We start from the raw sequence: 21,309 nt of genomic DNA on the forward strand, positions 1-21,309 counted from the left end.
TGAACAAGGCAAAAATTGGGCGCCACACGTGTGTTGTGTAACGCGTTACGTGAAGTTAATAGAGTTGTTGCGGGGAAAAAATAAAATTTCTTTTGCAGTTCCAATGATTTGGCGACAGCCCACCAGTCTTCTGGAAGATTGTTACTTCTGTATTATCAAACCACAGGAATTTTCAAGGAAAACTGAAGATAAAATTGTGTATCCTCATTTCCCACCAGCCACAATACCCATGCCACATTCTCCTGAACTTCCTATCCCTATCCCTCTGCCCAGTGGGGAAGATTGTCATTCCAAGGAACACGAACTATCAGAATCCTCAGATTACCCTTAAACTTCCGCTGATTCCACCTACATTCCCGAACATCATAGAACACCACATCTGATACGACAGGCAGAACTTAATGACCTAGTTAGGGATTCAGGTCTTTCCAAGCAACACGCTGAACTATTAGGTTCTAGATTACAAGAATGTGACTTATTAGCAAAAGATACCAAGATTTCAGTTTTCAGAAAACGAAACGTTAAACTGACTAGTTATTTTGTAATGGAAAATTCTGTTTGTGCCTGCAAAAATGTGAATAGGCTTATGGATGAATTAGATATTCAATATAATTCAGAAGAATGGAGACTGTTCATCGATTCATCAAAAATAAGGTTAGAAGCAGTTTTATTGCATAATGGCAATACAAAACCTTCCATCAGTAGCTCATTCAGTCACTATTAAAGAAACCTATGAAAACATGTCACTAATATTGAATGCAGAAAATGTAATGATCATCGCTTGGCGATTTGTGGAGATTTGAAAGTAATAGCTTTGTTTCTTGAATTATAAGGAGGGTTTAGTAAGCTATGTTGTTTTTTTATGTTTGTGGGACAGCCGATCAACAGCACAACATTATGTGGTGAAGAACTGGCTTATCAGACAAGGTTATATTCCTGGTGAGCATAATATTAAATATCCCCCGCTAGTGCAACGTGAAAAAGTACTTCTTCCTCCACTGCATATAAAACTAGGACTAATGAAAAATTTTGTAAAAGCTGTAGATAAGAGTGGAGAAGCCTTTCAACACTTAAAGACTCTGTTCCCTGAAATCAGTGATGCTAAATTAAAAGAAGGCATATTTGTCGGTCCACAAATTAGAAACCTTTTTAAGGACAGCTTTTTTTGAGAAAAAACCTAACCCCAATGAATTACCAGCATGGAAATCTTTTGCATCAAGGGGTTTTTAGGGAATCACAAGGCAGAAAATTATCGCCAATTAATAGAGACGTTACTAACAAACTACAAAACAAAAAAAATGGCCTGCAGTATGAAACTGAAGATCCACTTCTTACATTCTCATTAGGACTTCTTTCCTGAGAACTTGGGGACTGTAAGTGTTGAGCAGGGAGAGTGATTTCACCAAGACATTGCTACAATGGAGCAACGGTATCAAGGAATATGGGATCCAGCGATGATGGGCAATTATTGCCAGTTTTTAAAAAGGGAAGATTCCAGTTCTCATAAGAGAAAAAAATGAAGGTATTTTTTTCTTTCTCTATTTTATTGTACGAAGAGTGGTGTTTATAAGTCTTAATAGCTGGTCAGTTATTGATGTATCAGTTTTATCACATCTAAGCTGCCTTTAGAAATTTTCACACAAAAATGAGAACAAAATAATTTTAATAAGTCAAAAATCCTGATTTTTCAATGTATCAAGTAAGTATCTATAACACAAAAACGTGACGTGTTACGAACTTTTCATTGTCATTTTCGTGCTCAGCGCATGCAAATTAGTTAAGATCAGCCTATTTTATTAATGTCATGCAAAAAAAGTTCAAATTTGTTGAGTAGTGTTACTTAGTAGATCTATTTTTTCAATAACAATCTAATGAATTATGAAAGAAAATATAACACGTGACATCTTAGACGAAGACGATATAAGCGAAAAGTTTAATGATAAAGTGTGTGTGATGTTACTAACTCTTTTTTTGTTTGTGTCCAAACTGTCTCTGCGTATCTTCTTATAACAATTAAATATGAACTTTTAGCTTTATATCTGTGAACGAAAGTTATCTATAAAACTAACCGAATTATGCATCACAATGTCCTGTCATACAAACACAATATCAGCCAGCAGTCTGTATGTTTATCGAACGCTTTCTCAAAACTGTACTTTCTATATTTTTTATAAATTGTATCTTCTACGAAGTAAACAATTTCTTTCTTCTCCAGTTGCACATATTCTACTAAAAATTATTAAATATCTTTGAACTAATTTTTGAAGAGGTTTTTGGTACAAATCGCAGATTGAGAATTTTGTAATTTTGGAATTAAAAAATTGTTATGTAGACACAATTTGTTCCTTTTTGTGTGAAGAAAAATTTTCAGGCAAAGCACATAACATGTCTTGAAAATAGGTATAAAGGATAAGGAGGAATAAAATCTATAAAACAAAAATAGAAAATTAATGGTATAAGGAGTATGTATCCCTTTAAATATTTAGAGCGAAGCTCCGTATAAGTGTATATTTGGTGTGTGAGTACCCGTTGCTTGCTCCGTATTTTGACTGGACAGGCGATCAGATCACCTCTCAGGTATACTGGATCCGATGCGTTCTAGACCAAATATGCCATATTATTTTTACCTTACGTATTGAGTTATTACACTTCCACTATATTTCTCCTTATGTCAACATAATTATTAGAATGTTTTTGTGATCAGAAATGCAGTTCAATATTTCTTTCCACTACGTATTACAAGTTTTGTTACGGTAAATAAACTTAATGAACACATTATTTTCAAGATCTTTGTTATGAAATATACTGCCTCATTTTCATAATATATTGGCTAAATTTAACTCACACATGTGTTCATGGGTTAGATAATAAACATACTATATATATATATATATATATATATATATATATATATATATATATATTGTATGTTTATTATATTGGCTAAACATTAAAGCATAATCAAACGTTTCTTGGATCATACATACTACTAGCATAAAAATGACTTACGTGTTACGTCGTGCTTATACCTCAGCCATATGAGTGTCTCATCTATACGGAAATGGCTATAATTATTTCACATTTTCACTAACAGACAAACATATTCAACGACGCATGTGTGGTTTAAGTGCTAACTTGTAGATATTACATCCAGACGATCCGGGTTCGATCTCCGGTCAGGTCGTGATAAAATTTGTGGTGAACAAAGCAGACGTTGCAGAGAGTTATTTCTCGGGATACTCCCGTTCCCTTCCATCACTCCATTCCATTATCCTCATTGCATTTATTTTTCTGCAATAGTAAACATTGGGTTACTATAGATTTCTGATGCTGATATAGGAAATGCTTGGGGTTCCAGCCCCCTCGGACTTATCAGGCTACTCGTAAACGGACGGGTTCTGGCTCTATTAGGGTTGAAGCAGGAAGGCTCATCTGCCAACGAAGATGACAGGAAGGGCTTGAGCTCCGAGTCCTTGTGGATTACCAGGCTATTCGTCCATGAAAAGGGATTTGGTTCTATCAGGGGTGAAGCAGGATAGCTCACCTGTCAACGACGATGAGAGGAAGGGCTTGGGGTTCCGGGACCCTCGAGTTTATCAGGCTACTCGTCCATGAAACCCATGGCTCAACCCTCAGGGGCTGAAGTAGGATGGCCCACCTGTCAACGATGGTGATAATATGGGCTTGGGACCCAGTGTCCCTAGGGCTTATTAGGCTACTCGTCCGCGAAAAGGGACCTGACTCTATCAGGGACTGAAGCAGGATGGCCCACCTGTGAGCATCAGATTCATGAATGCCATCCAGGTCACCTGTTGGACTTGGAAAATTATTGTATATAAAGGTGCAAGGGTGCACAGAATGCATAAATGTATGGACCCGGCTCGGGTGCAGCCTTCGTAAAGCTAAGCCAAGAGAAACTTTTTTACCGTAGGAGCTATGTTTTTGTTGTAAGATTTACAGTTCAATATCAAAATAATTCACTTCTTTTTCCTTCATTATAAATTTTCGACTATATAATGATTATGATATCCACAATAGTTACATTAGTTCCCTCAGATTTATAACCAAATCCAAACATTTTCCAATAGTGTTAGGCTCTCTCATATAAGGAATTTTCAAATTCGTCTCTCCGAATTCATCCTTCGATCAGATAACATTTCATCTTTTCCAGTTGACTTAAATCGTGTCGTTTTATAAGTGAACTGACAGCGTTCCGAGAGAAATTAAATCAACATAAGAAAATATTAATTAAAATTGTTGTTAATTACTATAGCTAGTATGAGTAAAGAGTGAATGGTAGAACAAACATACGCTCCCTTAGGTCATTGATTGGGCCACTATGATACGTTCTAGTTTCCACGTGAAATTGCCAATAAATTTTCCCTGAAGTTCTCTATCAAGGAGAGGTTCCTTTAACTACTGTCTAACTACCACACGTTTTCTAGCTACACTTTCCTTTTCGCAGAAGTAATGAATAATATGATTTTATTTCCTTTTAGAAACCCACCACCGGAAATGAACCCGCGAACCCTGCATCCAAAGGTAGTATGATAATCATAAGATCACAGAAGGGACTTTGATATTGACCTATAACTTAACTCACTGATAACCCTATCTTCCTCAATATTCCAAACGTTTGACGGTGGATTTTCCCAACCTACGTTGTAAGAGGCGATCTTAATTGTTTTGATCAAGGCAAGATGGAAATAGACTTTGGGAATATTGACGAATCCATTATTTCCCCAAATAAGACTGTGAACTCCCACTGTATGATATATCAATTCGCGAATTATTGCAGTGGCCAGTATATATATATATTGGAGAAAATACGACGAATGTCACATTTCACTTAGGTTACCGACAACAAGCAAAATGCTCGCTATAGCTGCGTTTACTTTGCTCCTGGCATGTAGCTTTGGTAAGTAAATCTATATAATTTATGATAATCATAGAAAATTTCATAATTCCAACTTTATTTCACTTATAATAATTTCTGATTTCAAAAATAGAGTCTTCGACTAAAATTTTTTTAGATATGTCAATGTCTATATGCAGAGATTAATCATCAGTTATTAGTCGAACTTTTTCATATCCACTGACCTTATGTGAAAATGCATTTATAAAAAGAACGCAGTAATTTTAGTTATACATTAATTCGTCATTATTTGAAATAAAAACTGAACAAAATGGCGGTGTACTTGAACAGATATTGGCAATTTTCTTCCAGATATTTTGTATCATGTGGAGTAAAGAGTTAGACGAAACAGTGAAATTCCCATCAAGCGGAAGATATTATATATATACATATACATAATGATCCTCATTTTTCGTTGCGTGAACACCTCCCTCTACATATAATCTTGGAAATATTCCAGTTACACGTTCAGGTTGAATAATTGTTTCTCTCCTCAATTAATTTAAACATCTTAAATAATTCAAAATACAGTGGAAACAGTAGAAATCGCTCAAGTGAAAGCTGAATGGTAATATTTGTGGTTAAGAATTACTAGCTATTCTTAAATCTTATCAAATTCTTACTTATTTCTTATTGCTCTTAAGGAATCCGCAGGTTCATTTCCGCCCTCACATAAGCCCGCCAACGATCCTATCATGTTCAAGATTAATCCAGTCTCTATCATCATATCGCACCTCCCTCAAATCAATTTTAATATTACCCTCCCATCTAAGTCTCAGCCACCCAAAAGGTATTTTTTTTTTATTTTCGCAAATAACTCTATATGCATTTCTGGAACAAAACTTGTCGATCATTCCGGGCACTCATTAAATTTCGACTTTGAATAAGCTCTCCAGATCAAACTTCGTTAATTAAAATGCTAATACTACAGCCATATTCATATCAATTCCTTTTCCTACTTTTCGTTAAAAGTTTCATAGACTAATAGAAGCGAATAATAATCATATGTGTATATGTGTGAGCATAAACTTCTTATGCGAGTGGATAATTTTGTTTGTAAAGCTTCATCGCAATTATATGATAATGATATATGATATATATTTACGTCACAGAACTTTTTTACATGTAGGGTAATGCTGTACCTCACATTTCTTTGTATCCGGTGCCACCATTAACACTTTATTAGCAGTACATGTCTATACAAATACTCTGATTTACACTGTGTACCTTTCTATTACTCGGTCTAATCTCTCTCCTTCAATATTTATCCTACATTTCCTTTGATCTTCTCTATTTTTTCGTTGTTCCTAATATCTCTAATATTTTTTCTAACTAATAGTCACTAAAATTTCAATTGCACTTTTTTCTATACATTATCATATTATATTATTTACTCTACTTTTTCCATTTACCCTTTCTCCTATCTTTCTCTTATATTCATTTACTGTTCGAATGTTCAAATGTTAGTACTACCACAGTCTAGTATATACAGTCACGAAGCTTGAGTTGTTGAGGATACTAGGAACCAGAGACTCTGCCGGTACTATTTCGCATTGTTTGTAATGAGGCGATAGTAGCGATCATAGTAGTTAGCAACTATATATAGATGCACAATTATTATAAAAATAAAAAAATGAATGAATGAATAAATAAATAAATAAATAAAAATTAAATAAATGAATGAATAAACAAATAATTAAATAAATAAATAAATAAATAAATAAATAAATAAATAAATAAATAAATAATAAATAAATAAATAAATAAATAAATATGTCCTACGTATTGAGCTTCGTGACTCTATGTACTACACTGTGGCACTACTTTCTTTCTGTCACTTATTCAATTGTTTTAACACCTTTTCACTAATATTAATCACTCTTCCTATTTGCGGTCACTTTCACTTTCTGACTACTTCACTTAAACCAAATTCTTCCTCAATATTCTCACTTCCTGTAAATATGTTTACTCTTTCTCTACATATTTGATTATGCAAATACACCTATTTGAAACGTAACATTTTTGTAATTCAAGTCACGTAGTTAATTTTCTGGGCTTAGTGTGCATTTGTGAGCTGCGAAAAAACTAGTTTTCCTTTTATTAAACGTGCAATTAAATTGCTTTATTTTTGAACGTTTTGTTTATGATTGTAGAAAGTAAAACACAAACGATCAAAATCATTGATGAAAATTCAATGAGTTGAATTGATACAAATCCCAAATATATATTTATATGTCATTGACAATTCTGACAATGTTTTCCGTCGATTTGTAGGTGCTGTACCCCGTATTACGAGACCCAAACTGGACGGTAGAATTGTTGGTGGCGAACCTACAGACATAAAAAATTTCCCGTATCAGGTACTTGATAGAATTTAAGTAATATGAATTTATATTGATTTTGTGAATTAACTTATATAGGCTATACAAATTTATTTACTAAAGAATAGTACAGCAAATACTTCTAGTAGACGATATTGTTATTGACTCGCATCTAACGAGATGTCACTCGATATTTCGCAGGTATCTATGGAACTCGTCCCTTACGGTCATTGGTGCGGAGGATCAATTATTAGTCCCGACTATGTGCTACTTGCAGCACATTGCGTGAGCGGGTGAGTAAAACGCATTCTTTGCAGGTGACTTCAGTACGAAAGCCAGCATTTGCCAGTGTTTATTGAGCTCTAAACATAGTTATTTTTCCATCTCAGGGAAGCACTGTCGGATCTGAGCATTCGTGTTGGCTCCACCTACAAAGAAGAAGGTGGATCAGTTCACTCCGTTGAAAAAGTTGTCATCCATTCCCAATATTCCGGGGAAGACTACGATATTGCTCTCATAAAGGTGGGTACTCCACCAGTTTAAATTACTTACTGGTACACTAATACTTCTTAAGATGTGAAATGAAGCCAGACGTTCTCTCAAGTATTGCATGCCCAAATGAGAGAAATAGAAATGATTCATTTATATATCAATCTTCATATTAATATTAATATAACTATTTACATATTATTATTATTATTATTATTATTATTATTATTATTATTATTAGTATTGTTATTATTATTATTATTATTATTATTATTATTATTATTATTATTAATATTAATGTCTAACTAGAAGTACTGAACTAGTTCTTGTCTCTTTGCTGACTATAAATGTAAAATGAGTGGAAGGATGTGCAGGTGTAGCATATACAACTAAAGCAGTAGTTTGCAAAACTGAACTCTGACTGAAAGTTAATTAAGTTTTTGCTTTTCAGGTTTCGCAGCCTTTCGTATACAGCGATTCCGTGCAGCCCATATCACTGACTTCAGTTGCACCAGCTACCGAAACACCCGTCGTCGTCAGCGGTTGGGGAGATCTCTCGTCAGGTGGTCCTGCACCAACCCAGCTGCAACAAGTGCAGGTCAACATCATCGACTACAACGAATGCAATGACGACTACTTGCTATATGGCGGCATCACACCTCGCATGATTTGCGCAGGAGTGCCCCAAGGAGGAAAGGATTCGTGCCAGGGCGATTCAGGCGGCCCTCTTGTCTCCGAGGGCAAGCTGGTCGGAATTGTGTCCTGGGGAGTCGGATGTGCAAGCAAGCAATATCCTGGAGTATACGCTAATGTGGCCGTGCTCAAGGACTGGGTCGTCTCAAACACTGACATTAATTTGAACTAGTCCTTTCCATTGGATGATAATGTAAAACTTTTCATTTTTTTGTTGCTGTTATACGTTACTTTATTTTGAATCATAATTACATAAACAAAATAAAGCATTTCGTGTTTATTATCACAATAATACCATTTTTTTCACCCAATGTTTTATTTCTTTCCCATACAAACTTGACATGTCGCAGTTTTCACCGAATAACACTCTGATTTTCAGGAAAACTCATTTTACTTGTTACCTTTTCAGTCCCAAAATTCGCAGCATCTCCGATCCTTATCAGACCTATAATGCTGCGGGAAATGTGAATTCATGACATCAACCCCTGACATACAACTACAATTTGTAAATATAACTTGTTCAAAAACATAAATAGTTTAAGCGGTATACTGCCTGAATTCTAGGATGTATTGAATCATATAAAAACTCTTAAGAAACGTTCTTCGCATGGAAGAATTTATCTGCAAGTATAACAAGGAAATGAGAGTGAACGAGTAAAGGTATATTCTTGGATGTTACCAAGAATTGTAATGGATTAAATAGTCAACATCATTTCCTAACTCACTACGTATGTACTTACTATATTGTGTGTATTAATGCCTACCTACTTCACTTGTGTGATTGGGGTATCGCATAGTGCAGGTAGAAGGCAGAACTGTAACCCTTTTTCAATTTGTACATCACATCGATGAATCACTCTGTGCATAATGTGTATCTGTGATGAGTTACTTTGTGTACTTGGGTAAGTGTATTTGCAAGTGTTCGTTTTAGGAAATGGGTGAGGATTATGATGGTGACGAAGGGAGAAGGGGAAACCCGGTACCGGCACATAGTCTACTCCTGTCGAGTAGCACCACCAACAACAACAACAACTAAATTTCTTGGCTTAAAAATCGCTAATGTGTTAAATTGGAAAAATCATATTAAAGAAATTACTCCCAAACTAATTTCAGTATGATTTGCTATTAGATTTACGAAAAAGAAAGTAAATCTCAATACATTAAAAACAATATACTTTGCATACTTCCATTCGGTAATAAGTTTTTGAATAATATTCCACAGAGAGTAACATTATATTCGTATTACAAAATAGAGTACTTAGAATAAGTATAATAGGTACCAAATCTAGGGAATCGTGTAGGAATGTTTAAAAAAATTTACAAATAATGTCCATGGCTTGTCAGTATTCTTTTTCATTAATAATCTTCCTTGTATGTAATCATGAAAACTTTGTAACCAATTCAACAGTTCATTGCATAAATAAGTAATCGTCAAAAATGACTTTCATACTCCTTCGTCAAGTCTATCTGCTATCAAAAACGAGTGCGTTTTATGGCAGTAGACATTTTTATAAACTCCCTATGGATATAAAATATGAACCTAAAAAAAGCATAAATTTATTTATGGCCAAATTAAAGAAATACCTAAATTCTCACACCTTCTATTTTGTAGGTGAATTTATGAAAATCAACAACGCTTCATGAAATTGATACTAAAACTTTGTGTTGTACTAGGAGAGTATATTGAAAACTTCTTCTCTTTATATTTCAACTAGACTGTGACTATAAATTAAGACTTTATAGTAGTATTAAGTTTTTGATTTGTTTCATATTCTAGCAGTGAAGCAATGTACGAATGCCATGGATGTTAATAAATACAATACAATACAATACAAGGAGCATATGGTATCTACTGTTCACAACGCGATAATATACGTGATGTGTCTAAAAAGTTCGGTGAATGGTGTCATATCTGAACGGCAACTTGGCGCATGTGCTTGCGCATGCGCATGGTTCTTCAGAGACTTGGGAAGAATCGATACACAGCATGCAATGCATGTGACTGGCAGTGTAAACAGACTGCGACCAGTTGAACGTAGTCAGTGTGAGAGGAAGTGTCACAGCGCAATGCAGCAACGTGCAAACATCAAGTTCTGCTACAAATTGGGGAAGTCGGTGAACACCATGACATCGATTGCCGTTTTGATTCCGATCCGACTGGTAGCACCAGGTCTCATCTCCCGTGACGATGGTTTTCAGAAGCATTGGATCCTGGTCACACATGGAAATGAAATCACCAGAAGTTTCCATCCGTTTTGCTTTCTGCTCGTCTGTGAGCTTGTGCGGCACAAATCGGGAGCAGATCTTCCGCTTACCCAAATCATCGCGGACGATGGTGTGCACCGTGTCCTTGCTAATGTCCAATTCCTCCGCAATCAATCTTAGAGTCAGTCGCCGATCTTGTGCCAGCATTTGTCGCACTTTCTCGATCATTTCTAGGGTTCTGTTTGTCGATGGCCGACCTGAACGTGGCTCTTCCTCAATTGTTTCCTTCCCTTCACGGAAGCGTGTAAACCATTCGTAAACACATTTTCTGCTCACGGCTTCCCTCCCGTACACCTGCACCAACATTCCATGTGTCTCCGTTGCAGCCTTCCCCAATTTGTAGCAGAACTTGATGTTTGCACGTTGCTGCATTGCGCTGTGACACTTCCTCTCACACTGACTACGTTCAACTGGTCGCAGTCTGTTTACACTGCCAGTCACATGCATTGCATACTGTGTATCGATTCTTCCCAAGTCTCTGAAGAACCATGCGCATGCGCAAGCACATGCGCCAAGTTGCCGTTCAGATATGACACCATTCACCGAACTTTTTAGACACACCACGTATAGCGTTTCAACTACTAATTACTACAATATTGTTAGTAGTCACATAATATATTAATACTACACTGTAAAGTGTATAATTATTAGTATATAATAATAATAATAATAATAATAATAATAATAATAATAACAATAATAATAATAATCATCAACACTAAATACGAACAAATGGTTTTTGGAAAACGAATAATGTGTCTTTCACGTGTTAAATTTTATTAGGCCTACCTAATGACATGTTTCGTCCTGCTATTGGTCATCGTCAGAACTGGCTCAAGATGAAAAATAGTTTCCGTTAATCTGTAAGTCCATCTGTCCACGCCCATACATTAAAGTTATTCAATGATTTTATTCATATTTTTGAATATGCAGTGGATATTTTAACTCGTAAAACCATGTTTAGATATATAGAGCAAATTTTAAAATATTGTAATAGGCTCTAAAATACACTTTTAGGCATTTATATAGGCATATCAGAAGAGGAGAACAAAGTCAGATATAAGATATGGATAACTAAACTTATGCACTTAAAAGATAAATTATGAAAATTTGATTTCATTACAGGTACGGTGCCTTAGAAGGGAACAGAAGTGCAACAATTGAGGGACTTAGAGGTTAACTAGACAAAGTGACATTTAGATATTCTGAGATTTTCAAATTTAACATTTAAATGTACTGTACTCGTATATTATAAATTCCAAACCAGTGTTCTATTATATGGTTAGAATATAACCATATAATAGGACACTAGTGCATGTTCTAAACATATATTGAATGTGCCATTACATTATTGTTTTACAGTACACATTGTATTGTCATTTTACGTAGACTTCATTTTACTTCAAAATAAATTTCTATATGAGGAATTCTAGTCCAGTATGTGATCGGCCACATTTTTATTTGGTTTAAGATCTGTTTGCTCTGAGAAGTTTCATAGTACTCATAGTGGTGACAACAATACCACCACCACCACCAACACTACCACCACCATCACCACCATCACCACCACCACCAACAACAACAACAATAATAATAATAATAATAATAATAATAATAATAATAATAATAATAATAATAATAATAATAATACCGTTAGTAAATATATTATTTAATTTTAATACAAGTACGTCTTATAATAAAATGTAATACTATTAAGTCAAATTAATTTTAATCATCAGAGAACCATCATTCATTTTATTGCTACATTATTTATAATAATATTAAATATTTTTTTCTTAACAATGTGCAGCTCATCAGAGGAATATTAATCATTTTTATTCCAACAGTATGTTTGATAACATTCACAGCTTTTTACTTTACAGTATCGTGATCATCAGAAGAACATTAATCTTCATTTTATTGAAAGAGTATGTTTCATAGTATTCAGTATTTTTTTCTTAACAATATCCTAATTATCAGAGAAGCAATTAAACATCTAACACGTCAGGTCATTTTATTATTCGTCTACAGACACAGGTGCCATGCTATTCCTGTGCCTGTGTTGAACTACAAGTTACATGGTTGTGGAGCCAGTAGTGGTTCCGACCTATGGTAATTTGCCCCTGGAGTTGGTAAATGTGAAGCCATGTTGGAGATATAGTGGATGGAATTTGTCGGTAGAATAATATTCTGTGGGGTTGTCTACTACTTGCGGTCGTCGTAGTTTCGCCAGGATGGAGTTCGGTGCCTGGCCAATCCCTGGGGGTAGTTGCGCACAAGCAACAAGTAAGCGGTATGGTATTTTCCGCTTAAGGATTGTAAAGTGTCTTACAACCATTGAGCTCAATACTAAAATGGAGGAAACACCATATGTTAAAATATCGTGCCACTAGGTTCGCGCATCGCCATGTTGGTGAGGGAATGTCTCTCTCTTTCTAACACAGTTGCTACAATGCTGTTACCGCTCAAGTCCGTGTATGCATATTGAAATTATTTATATTGTGGGTTATCTTGAACTACTTCTTTCAATTTAATATGAGCTATGGATTCCCTAAACTTGTATGTAAACATCATAAATGAAATTAAGTATATAATGTGCTCTACATTACTTCTAACTTAAAAAAAAACTACATACCGTACCAATATAAAAAAATGAAAACCAAAGACAAATGCAGTATATAAAAGAAATCTCTTGCCTTATCTAGGCCACATATTTACATGCACTACTCTCGATCAGGAGCAATATGGGTTAGGAATAGTAAAGATTAAATTAAAATAAAAGTTAAATAAGATACAAGGAAAGTACACAATTATATTCATAGAGTTTTAAACATATACTGTACTGTTATACTGGTAGTAAGCCGAAACAAATATTTTGAACTAGAAAGATTTATTCGCCATTAAAATTGTATAATTTTTGGTTTTGTCACAGGCTAATTACCTTACACCCAATATAAAATAATGTAACTAAATTTACCGATTTTTATAGGTACTAGTATCTGTACATTGACCTGAGAATATAAAAACCTGTTACCAGTATACTTAATTGTATGTGATATAAGAGCTGAGTTTCCTTTAAAATTTATTCCCTTGTTACCGTAACCGAAATACACTAAAGTAAAAAAGCCAAGTATAAGCATGATAAATACTAAATAACGGTACATAAACACTAGAAGAAAAATTCATTACATGAATTTATCAAAATAACATTACACACAAAATATTACATCATACGGTACGGCACCAAAAGATCAATAGGTAAATATGAAATTATATAAACTTTATACAGGAACAGCGGCGAACTTCTGCCTAAACAAACTAGGCAGCTGCCTAGGGCTCTAACTTTGAGTGGGTCCCGGCCAGGAATAATAATAATAATAATAATAATAATAATAATAATAATAATAATAGTGCTATTTGCCTTGGCAAACTTTTGCGTGGCAATAAATCTTGTTATAAATTTTTTAGTCAACTAATCGGAAACAGGTTTGAACCTCATAAGTGACACCAATGAGGCATCACGCATGAAGCAACTAAGCCAGGATATAATTGGATAGAGTTGCCATCTCTCTTCGTCTTCCATTGCATTCATCGATGACTAGTAACTAGTAACATATTTCACTAATCAGATGTATACAAATAATTGTTCTTCCTCTGACATATGATATATTGCTGTTTATTAATATATATATATATAAAGTTTAATTATATATATATATATATATATATATATATATATATATATATATATATATAAGCCAGAAGCTCAATCAGAAGTAATCTTGTAATTATAAATAGAATAAAAGTATAATTGATACTTGTCTACTTCATTTCTGAGTATGCTTGTCTATTTTCTAAATTCAAATTACATTAAATAAATTCTACTCTGTTAACTGCCTAGAGATCGGCAAATGAGATTGCTGTGAGGAACTGTTGCCACCGCACGGGTCAGAGACAAGAATGTTGTGTGTGCATGTGCGTGTGCGTGTGTGTGTCATATGTGTGTCTAGCGCCACTTGTTTTAGTATGGTATTGTGTATTAGTAATGTGTGCTATGTGACATGTTGTGAGATATGTATTCATTATTTTTGTATGTCTTTCTCATTTTAGTTACTCTATTTAAATTATGTTACCAATCCGGCACTGTGTATTGTGTTACGTTAGGTCCACGCCCGTAAGGATTGGGGGCAGTCGTTGCAACATTGTGATGATGACATAGATTTTCATTATATTTGGCTAGGGAAATCATAACTAGGGAGTCCGATAATTAATGTAAAATTGAAGCTCTTTACCGTGAAACACTATAATTGAATTACGAAAAATGGAAGAATCTTCAAGAGCTTCTTACAAATGTTCCAGCATACTATAATAACTTTTATGGGTCACTGCCACATGAAGCACAACCAATCAAAATAGGAAGAAAATAAACACCACCAAAATCAAAAGAAACTATGGCTGTAGACAATTAAATAGATAATAATTGCAGACTGTTACAAACTGATAATGATGATGATCCTGACGATTAATATTCCTGTATGTAAGAAATTATGCTTACAGTCCACTGCCAATTACATCTGACTAGAACTAAAAAGAACTCAGTATAATATACCATCTTCAGTTTCTTGTATTTTAACTGGATGTGCGTGATATTAGAGATGTACAAATTTTATTGGATATACATTTTACAGGTTATTAAAGGTGACAAAGTGATTATCTTTTGAATGAAGGTGTATCTCGGGGAGATTTCGATATCGTGTTTTGAGGAGATCTCGAAATGATTTCGCTTACGATTCTTCTGGGGAGCTGTCTCTATAAAAATGTTTGTGGTTTTGGTCTTAGGAGAGTTCGCAATCTTGCATAGAGCTTTCTAGTGCTACTTTGTCCGTCTATTGTTTTTCTCTCTGTGTGTCTGTCTGCATGTATGAAACTACTCAACTTCCAATGAACCAATCTTAATTAAACTTTATATTTTAATTTTTATTGATATCGGAGAAATAGGAAAAGGCACAACTCTTGATACAAACATGAACGATCAATTAGTCCGGCTTATGCTTTGCCTTGAATCTAAAGCTATATGGATTAACAATTAATGACGAAAGGGAATTGTCATCCTGATAATACTGCAGGATAATATTGTGAATTTATTTCAACTCAACAATGGAATTTTATTCTTCCAACAATAATTCCTTTCTACAATTCACCTTAAATTCTCTCGTCAACAATAGGATTTCTACTCAACACAGTATTCGTTATAGCCTTCACTGACGGCAATGTCAATTTACTTGGACTATTACGAACAACAATGAACTGTTAATCTTAACTAATATTTACAAAGCACTTTTTAGAAATCAGAACTATCAGTTCTCAGTTCACAGTTCTTCTAGCTCAGTCACTCGAGTTCACAGTATCTCGAACCACAGACCTTTAGACACAGTTCACTGTACTCGAACTCAGGTCCCTCCAACTGCGGTCCACTGCACTCGAACTCAGGTCTTCGGATGCTGTCACAGTCGCGGACGCACACTCGAGCCGAACTCCGGTACACAAGACTGGCTTGCTTGCTCTGGCTTGCTCACTGACTGGCTGACTAATCAACTGAAAACTGCTCGAGTTCGCTGGCGTTTCTTCTTTTATAATCACAGCGACGTAGCCTCGAAAGTTCGACGCGTCTCCAGAGATTGTACTCCAGAAAAATCCAGAGCCCTCTCCTCTCTACCAGCACCAGATGCGCGCGCACTCTCGTCGCGTTGACGTAATACACCCCCTCTCTTCTCTCCGCCGCGCGCCGTCCCAAAGTGCTCCGCGCGATCTTCTCTCTTGCGGGACGCTGGTCGTGAGTTCGAATCTCACGTCGCTGTCACATTGCTCCCTCCTTAGGACTGCTCGTCTCGGGCAGTCCCTTGGTAGGCTACTAATCGGTCCAGATACACCACAATCATCTTCCCTCGAGGTTGTCGCTGGATGCGGTACACCACGTCGTTGATCCGGGTCACCACGCGGTATGGTCCGTCCCAGGCACGCTGCAGCTTTGGTGATTTTCCTTTGGTCCTGGTAGGTCGATACAGCCACACCAGGTCGCCCTCCTGGAATCCCGCAGAGTTGGCTAATCTGTCGTAGCGCACCTTCATCCTGTCGCTGGCCATCTTGAGGTGCTCTCTGGTCAGTTGGTGAACTCCATTGAACTTCTCGGTGAGTTCTGCCACATAGTCAGTGGCTGGCTGGTCGGCGCTGGGTGGCGTGCCAAACAGCAGATCACAGGGCAGGCGCAGCTCTCTCCCGAAGACCATGTTTGCCGGTGTCATCCCTGTTGTATCGTGGACCGAAGCTCTGTAGGCCAAGAGGAACAGTGGGACTCTGGCATCCCAGTCTCGCTGATGGTTGGACACCACCTTCCGCAGGTGCTCCTCCACGGTTTTGATGTATCGTTCCACCATTCCGTCGGACTGTGGGAGGAGGGGAGTGGTCCTGGTTTTATGCACCCCAGACGCTCGAGCAATTCTCCTATCAGGTTGGATTCGAAGTTGCGCCCCTGATCGCTGTGCAATTCCTGGGGCACCCCGAATCGGCCATCCTGACTTGAGATCCAACGTCGAGAACCACTCTGCTCCGGCCAGGGTGTCCAAGGTGTCGTCAATTCGTGGGAGGGGAAAGCAGTCTTTCCTGGTGACGTCATTCAGTCTTCTGTAGTCCACGCAGAAACGCAGGTCCCCATTCTTCTTCTTCACCAGCACTACAGGTGATGACCAAGGGCTGTCGGATTCCTCGATGACCCATCTTGCTTTCATGCCCTCCTGACTTGCCGTCACCACCATCTCGCAGCCTGCCGGGATTGTCACCTGGCTATTGGGCTTCAAGAATCTGGAAGGGCAGACCGCCCGTTGGGTTCAACGTCTGCAGGAGAACAACTTCACCTCTGAACACCGTCAGGGGAAGAAACACTCCAAGGCTGATGCCTTATCACGACGCCCGTGCCCGGATGGCTGCAAACACTGCCTGAAAGTAGAAGAGCGGGATGGCGCCCACGCAGTCCGAGCAATTGCCGCCCAGCCGAGCCCAGGATGGGATAACGCCGCCTTAAGGAGGGAGCAGCCAGAGGACCCCAAACGTTGGACCGACTCTCCAGCGATGAAATCATTAGGTAGGCCCCTGAGGGCCTTATGGGCCAGTTGTTCCACCGCCATCGCAAATTCTTGTAGGGACTCGCCTGACTGTTGGACCCTCGTTTTCAGTTGGGTCCTGAATGCTGCTGCAAGTTGATGGTCACCATAACGTCCCTCCAAAGCCGCCATTATCTCAGCGGCCGTCCCATCTTCTGGAACGCTATGAAGAATCTCCGACGCCTGTCCCTGAAGCGCTGCCAACAGCTGAGTAGTTTTCTCTGCTGGGGTCCACCCATTGTGCTCTGCGATGGCCTCGAACTGGCAACGGAATATCGCCCAAGACGTCGTACCGTCGAACTTCGGCGTCTTGACGTTGTAATGTCTGGCTGAAGGCGACGGTTCCGCAGGGCCACTATATGGAGTCCTCAACTCTGTGGCCGCTTCTTGCATGGCCCGTCGAACCTCCTCGGCAACTATATGTTTCTGTTCTCTAGCCTGGCGATCCACCAACGCGAGGATGTGCTTGTTTTCTTCAGCATGTCGGTCCATCAACGTGAGTATGTGCTTGTTTTCCTCGGCGTGTTTTTCCATCACCTCACTCGTCTTGTCCAGCAACTCGCTCGTCTGCTCTTGACGACGCTCGAGATCGCGGATTTTGCCGTCGAAATGGTCTATCTCCTGTTTCAATTCGGTTACTGTCTCGTTTATAGTTGTAAAATTCTTGATTAGGTTGTCAAGATCGGCTTTGAGTTCGTCTTTCACGATGGCGACAATTCCATCTACGTGGGCTGAAACGCTTTCAATTTGCGTAGTGACGTCATCTTTCACTCCGCTTATGTCACTTTTCATCTCCGTTTTCACTCCACTTATGTCGCCTCTCACTTCACTTATGTCACTTTTCAACTCCGTTTTCACTTCACTAATATCGTTCTTCAACTCACTGATGTGCTTGTTCATTTCGTCTTTCATTCCTGCTTTCATTTCCGCGATGGCTTGCAGGATCTGCTGTAGGTTCTCCATTGTCGATAATATCCCGGTTCTGACACCAATGTGAATTTATTTCAACTCAACAATGAAATTTTGTTCCTCCAACGATAATTCCTTTCTACAATTCACCTTAAATTCTCTCGTCAACAATAGGATTTTTACTCAACACAGTATTCGTTATAGCCTCCACTGACGGCAATGTCAATTTACTTGGACTATTACGAACAACAATGAACTGTTAATCTTAACTAATATTTACAAAGCACTATTTACAAATCAGAACTATCAGTTCTCAGTTCACAGTTCTTCTAGCTCAGTCACTCGAGTTCACAGTATCTCGAACCACAGACCTTCAGAGACAGTTCACTGTACCCGAACTCAGGTCCCTCCAACTGCGGTCCACTGCACTCGAACTCAGGTCTTCGGATGCTGTCACAGTCGCGGACGCACACTCGAGCCGAACTCCGGTACACAAGACTGGCTTGCTTGCTCTGGCTTGCTCACTGACTGGCTGACTAATCAACTGAAAACTGCTCGAGTTCGCTGGCGTTTCTTCTTTTGTAATCACAGCGACGTAGCCTCGAAAGTTCGACGCGTCTCCAGAGATTGCACTCCAGAAAAATCCAGAGCCCTCTCCTCTCTACCAGCACTAGATGCGCGCGCACTCTCGTCGCGTTGACGTAATACACCCCCTCTCTTCTCTCCGCCGCGCGCCGTCCCAAAGTGCTCCGCGCGATCTTCTCTCTTGCGGGACGCTGGTCGTGAGTTCGAATCTCACGTCGCTGTCACAATACTGTATGTTTGAGCACAATCTGGTTCTAGTCGAAAGCAGATGTGAAATTCGCGTTGAAGATATCACCTCATCCCCAAAACACCACAGATACCATCTGGAACAGGCCATTTAGACTTGCCTAATTCCTCACCTATTGATACTTCCTTTGAGGAACTATCGCCAGTCTTGCTGTTAACACTTCCATCTGGTGACAAAAGAGTAAGAAAAATGCAAGACTCAGACGTCAGAAAATTATAGGAACCAGCTGGAGAAGAATGAACAACAAAAAGATAATTGGCTTTCCCACAGAAGGAAGCCTTGTAATGCTCAGCGTTTAGGGGAAGGGAGTTAGTTTATCAAACAATCTGGACCATCCATAACGAATTTTGCTGTGTGTAGTGGATATTACTACGATAAAAATGCTAGAGAACTTTGTATTCAGTGTGTTGGAGAATACCAAGAATGGTTTCAGAAGGCATCCAGGACAATAGCAACGGTGAAAAATTCACATATGACCAACGCGAGTAAGAGTATTATAAAATATTTAGAAATATTTCACGAGCAAACTTTATGTTGTAAATGTTGGATTTTAAAGTGTTTCCTATGTTTGTTGTTGTTGTGGTGGTGGTGGTGGTGGTGTTGGTGGTGGTGATGGTAGAGTAGTAGTAGTAGTAGTAGTAGTAGTAGTAGTAGTAGTAGTAGTAGTAGTAGTAGTAGTAGTATTGTTGTTGTCACCACCATGAGTACTATGAAACCTCTCAGAGCAAACAGATCTTGAAACAATAAAAATATAATCTATCGCATAGTCCTAAACTAGATTTCCTCATATACAAATGTATTTTGAAGTAGTCGTAATAAAATGGCAATATAAAATGTACTGCAAAGCAATAATGTAATTGCACATTCAATATATGTTTAGAAACATGCACCAATGTCCTATTATATGGTTAAAATAGGCTACTTTTAAATAATGCTTGAAATTTATAATTTACGGTAAAGTACAGTACTTCAGCATAAAATTGTCGTACCTTTCTTACCTTATTATTTTTATAGATAGTGCGCACAAACAATTTCACATAACACTGAAAAAAAATGCTTCATAGGCCTATTCATAATTCTACCAGTAAATTTTAGTTCAAATTTACTTTTTAGTTCAAATTTACTAAACATTGTTCACGTCCACAATGCCATTTAACATTCAAACAAATCATTTCTTCTTCAACACTGTCAACTCCGTAAAGCATGCATGATGATGCTTGTCGGAAACAACATTATTATACTGAAAGTCAGCAGAAACATGATATTTGGCCAGATCGACGGCAGATATTTAATATCAATCTAGGCTTCAGCTCATAATTACGTCAAATTAATCCACCTGCAGTCGATTCAAATCCGACACTGCTATAATGTCGGCGCGTTTAGACTTATTAATGCTACTGCCGTACTATTTTATTAGAAAGTACTTTCATTGTCGAATATAGCCCATAAGGAAGTTAGCAGATCTCTGACTCGTATTACTTTGACATAAGCGCGCAGTACTTGAAACCTAGAGCCGAAGATTACAAATTATGACTTTGCATGGCAAGCGTAGCGACCATATTGATTTCTTTTATCCCTTTGAAGCATATTTTTTATATTAGTCAGCAACATACTGAATGAAGAAATCTTTTGTACAACGGGACGAATTAATCTTTAATTCGATTTCAGATGAACATTATAAGTTCCAAAATAATTTTGTTCCTTCAGTAAATGTCGTAAAAAATTGTG

General features: G+C 37.5%; 1 protein-coding gene across 1 annotated transcript; it reads left to right on the forward strand.

Moving 5' to 3' along the window:
- The first annotated feature begins 4,828 nt into the window (after window positions 1-4,828).
- On the forward strand, window positions 4,829-8,721 carry LOC138698110 (trypsin alpha-like). The gene is made up of 5 exons (XM_069823841.1): window positions 4,829-4,918; window positions 7,190-7,275; window positions 7,438-7,529; window positions 7,626-7,758; window positions 8,177-8,721. Exons 1-5 carry the CDS (start codon window positions 4,873-4,875, stop codon window positions 8,588-8,590), a joined length of 771 nt encoding a protein of 256 aa, XP_069679942.1. The 5' UTR covers window positions 4,829-4,872; the 3' UTR covers window positions 8,591-8,721.
- The last annotated feature ends 12,588 nt before the right edge of the window (window positions 8,722-21,309 follow it).

The sequence above is a fragment of the Periplaneta americana genome, chromosome 4 (genome assembly GCF_040183065.1).
Source record: "Periplaneta americana isolate PAMFEO1 chromosome 4, P.americana_PAMFEO1_priV1, whole genome shotgun sequence".
Taxonomy (NCBI): Eukaryota; Metazoa; Arthropoda; class Insecta; order Blattodea; family Blattidae; genus Periplaneta; species Periplaneta americana.

Excerpts from the sequence above, each read along its gene's own strand:
- LOC138698110 (XM_069823841.1), top strand. The coding sequence starts at position 4,873 with ATGCTCGCTATAGCTGCGTTTACTTTGCTCCTGGCATGTAGCTTTG. Across the intron at positions 4,919-7,189 it reads GCTCCTGGCATGTAGCTTTG|GTGCTGTACCCCGTATTACG; the intron begins GTAAGTAAATCT and ends GTCGATTTGTAG. Across the intron at positions 7,530-7,625 it reads GCAGCACATTGCGTGAGCGG|GGAAGCACTGTCGGATCTGA; the intron begins GTGAGTAAAACG and ends TTTCCATCTCAG.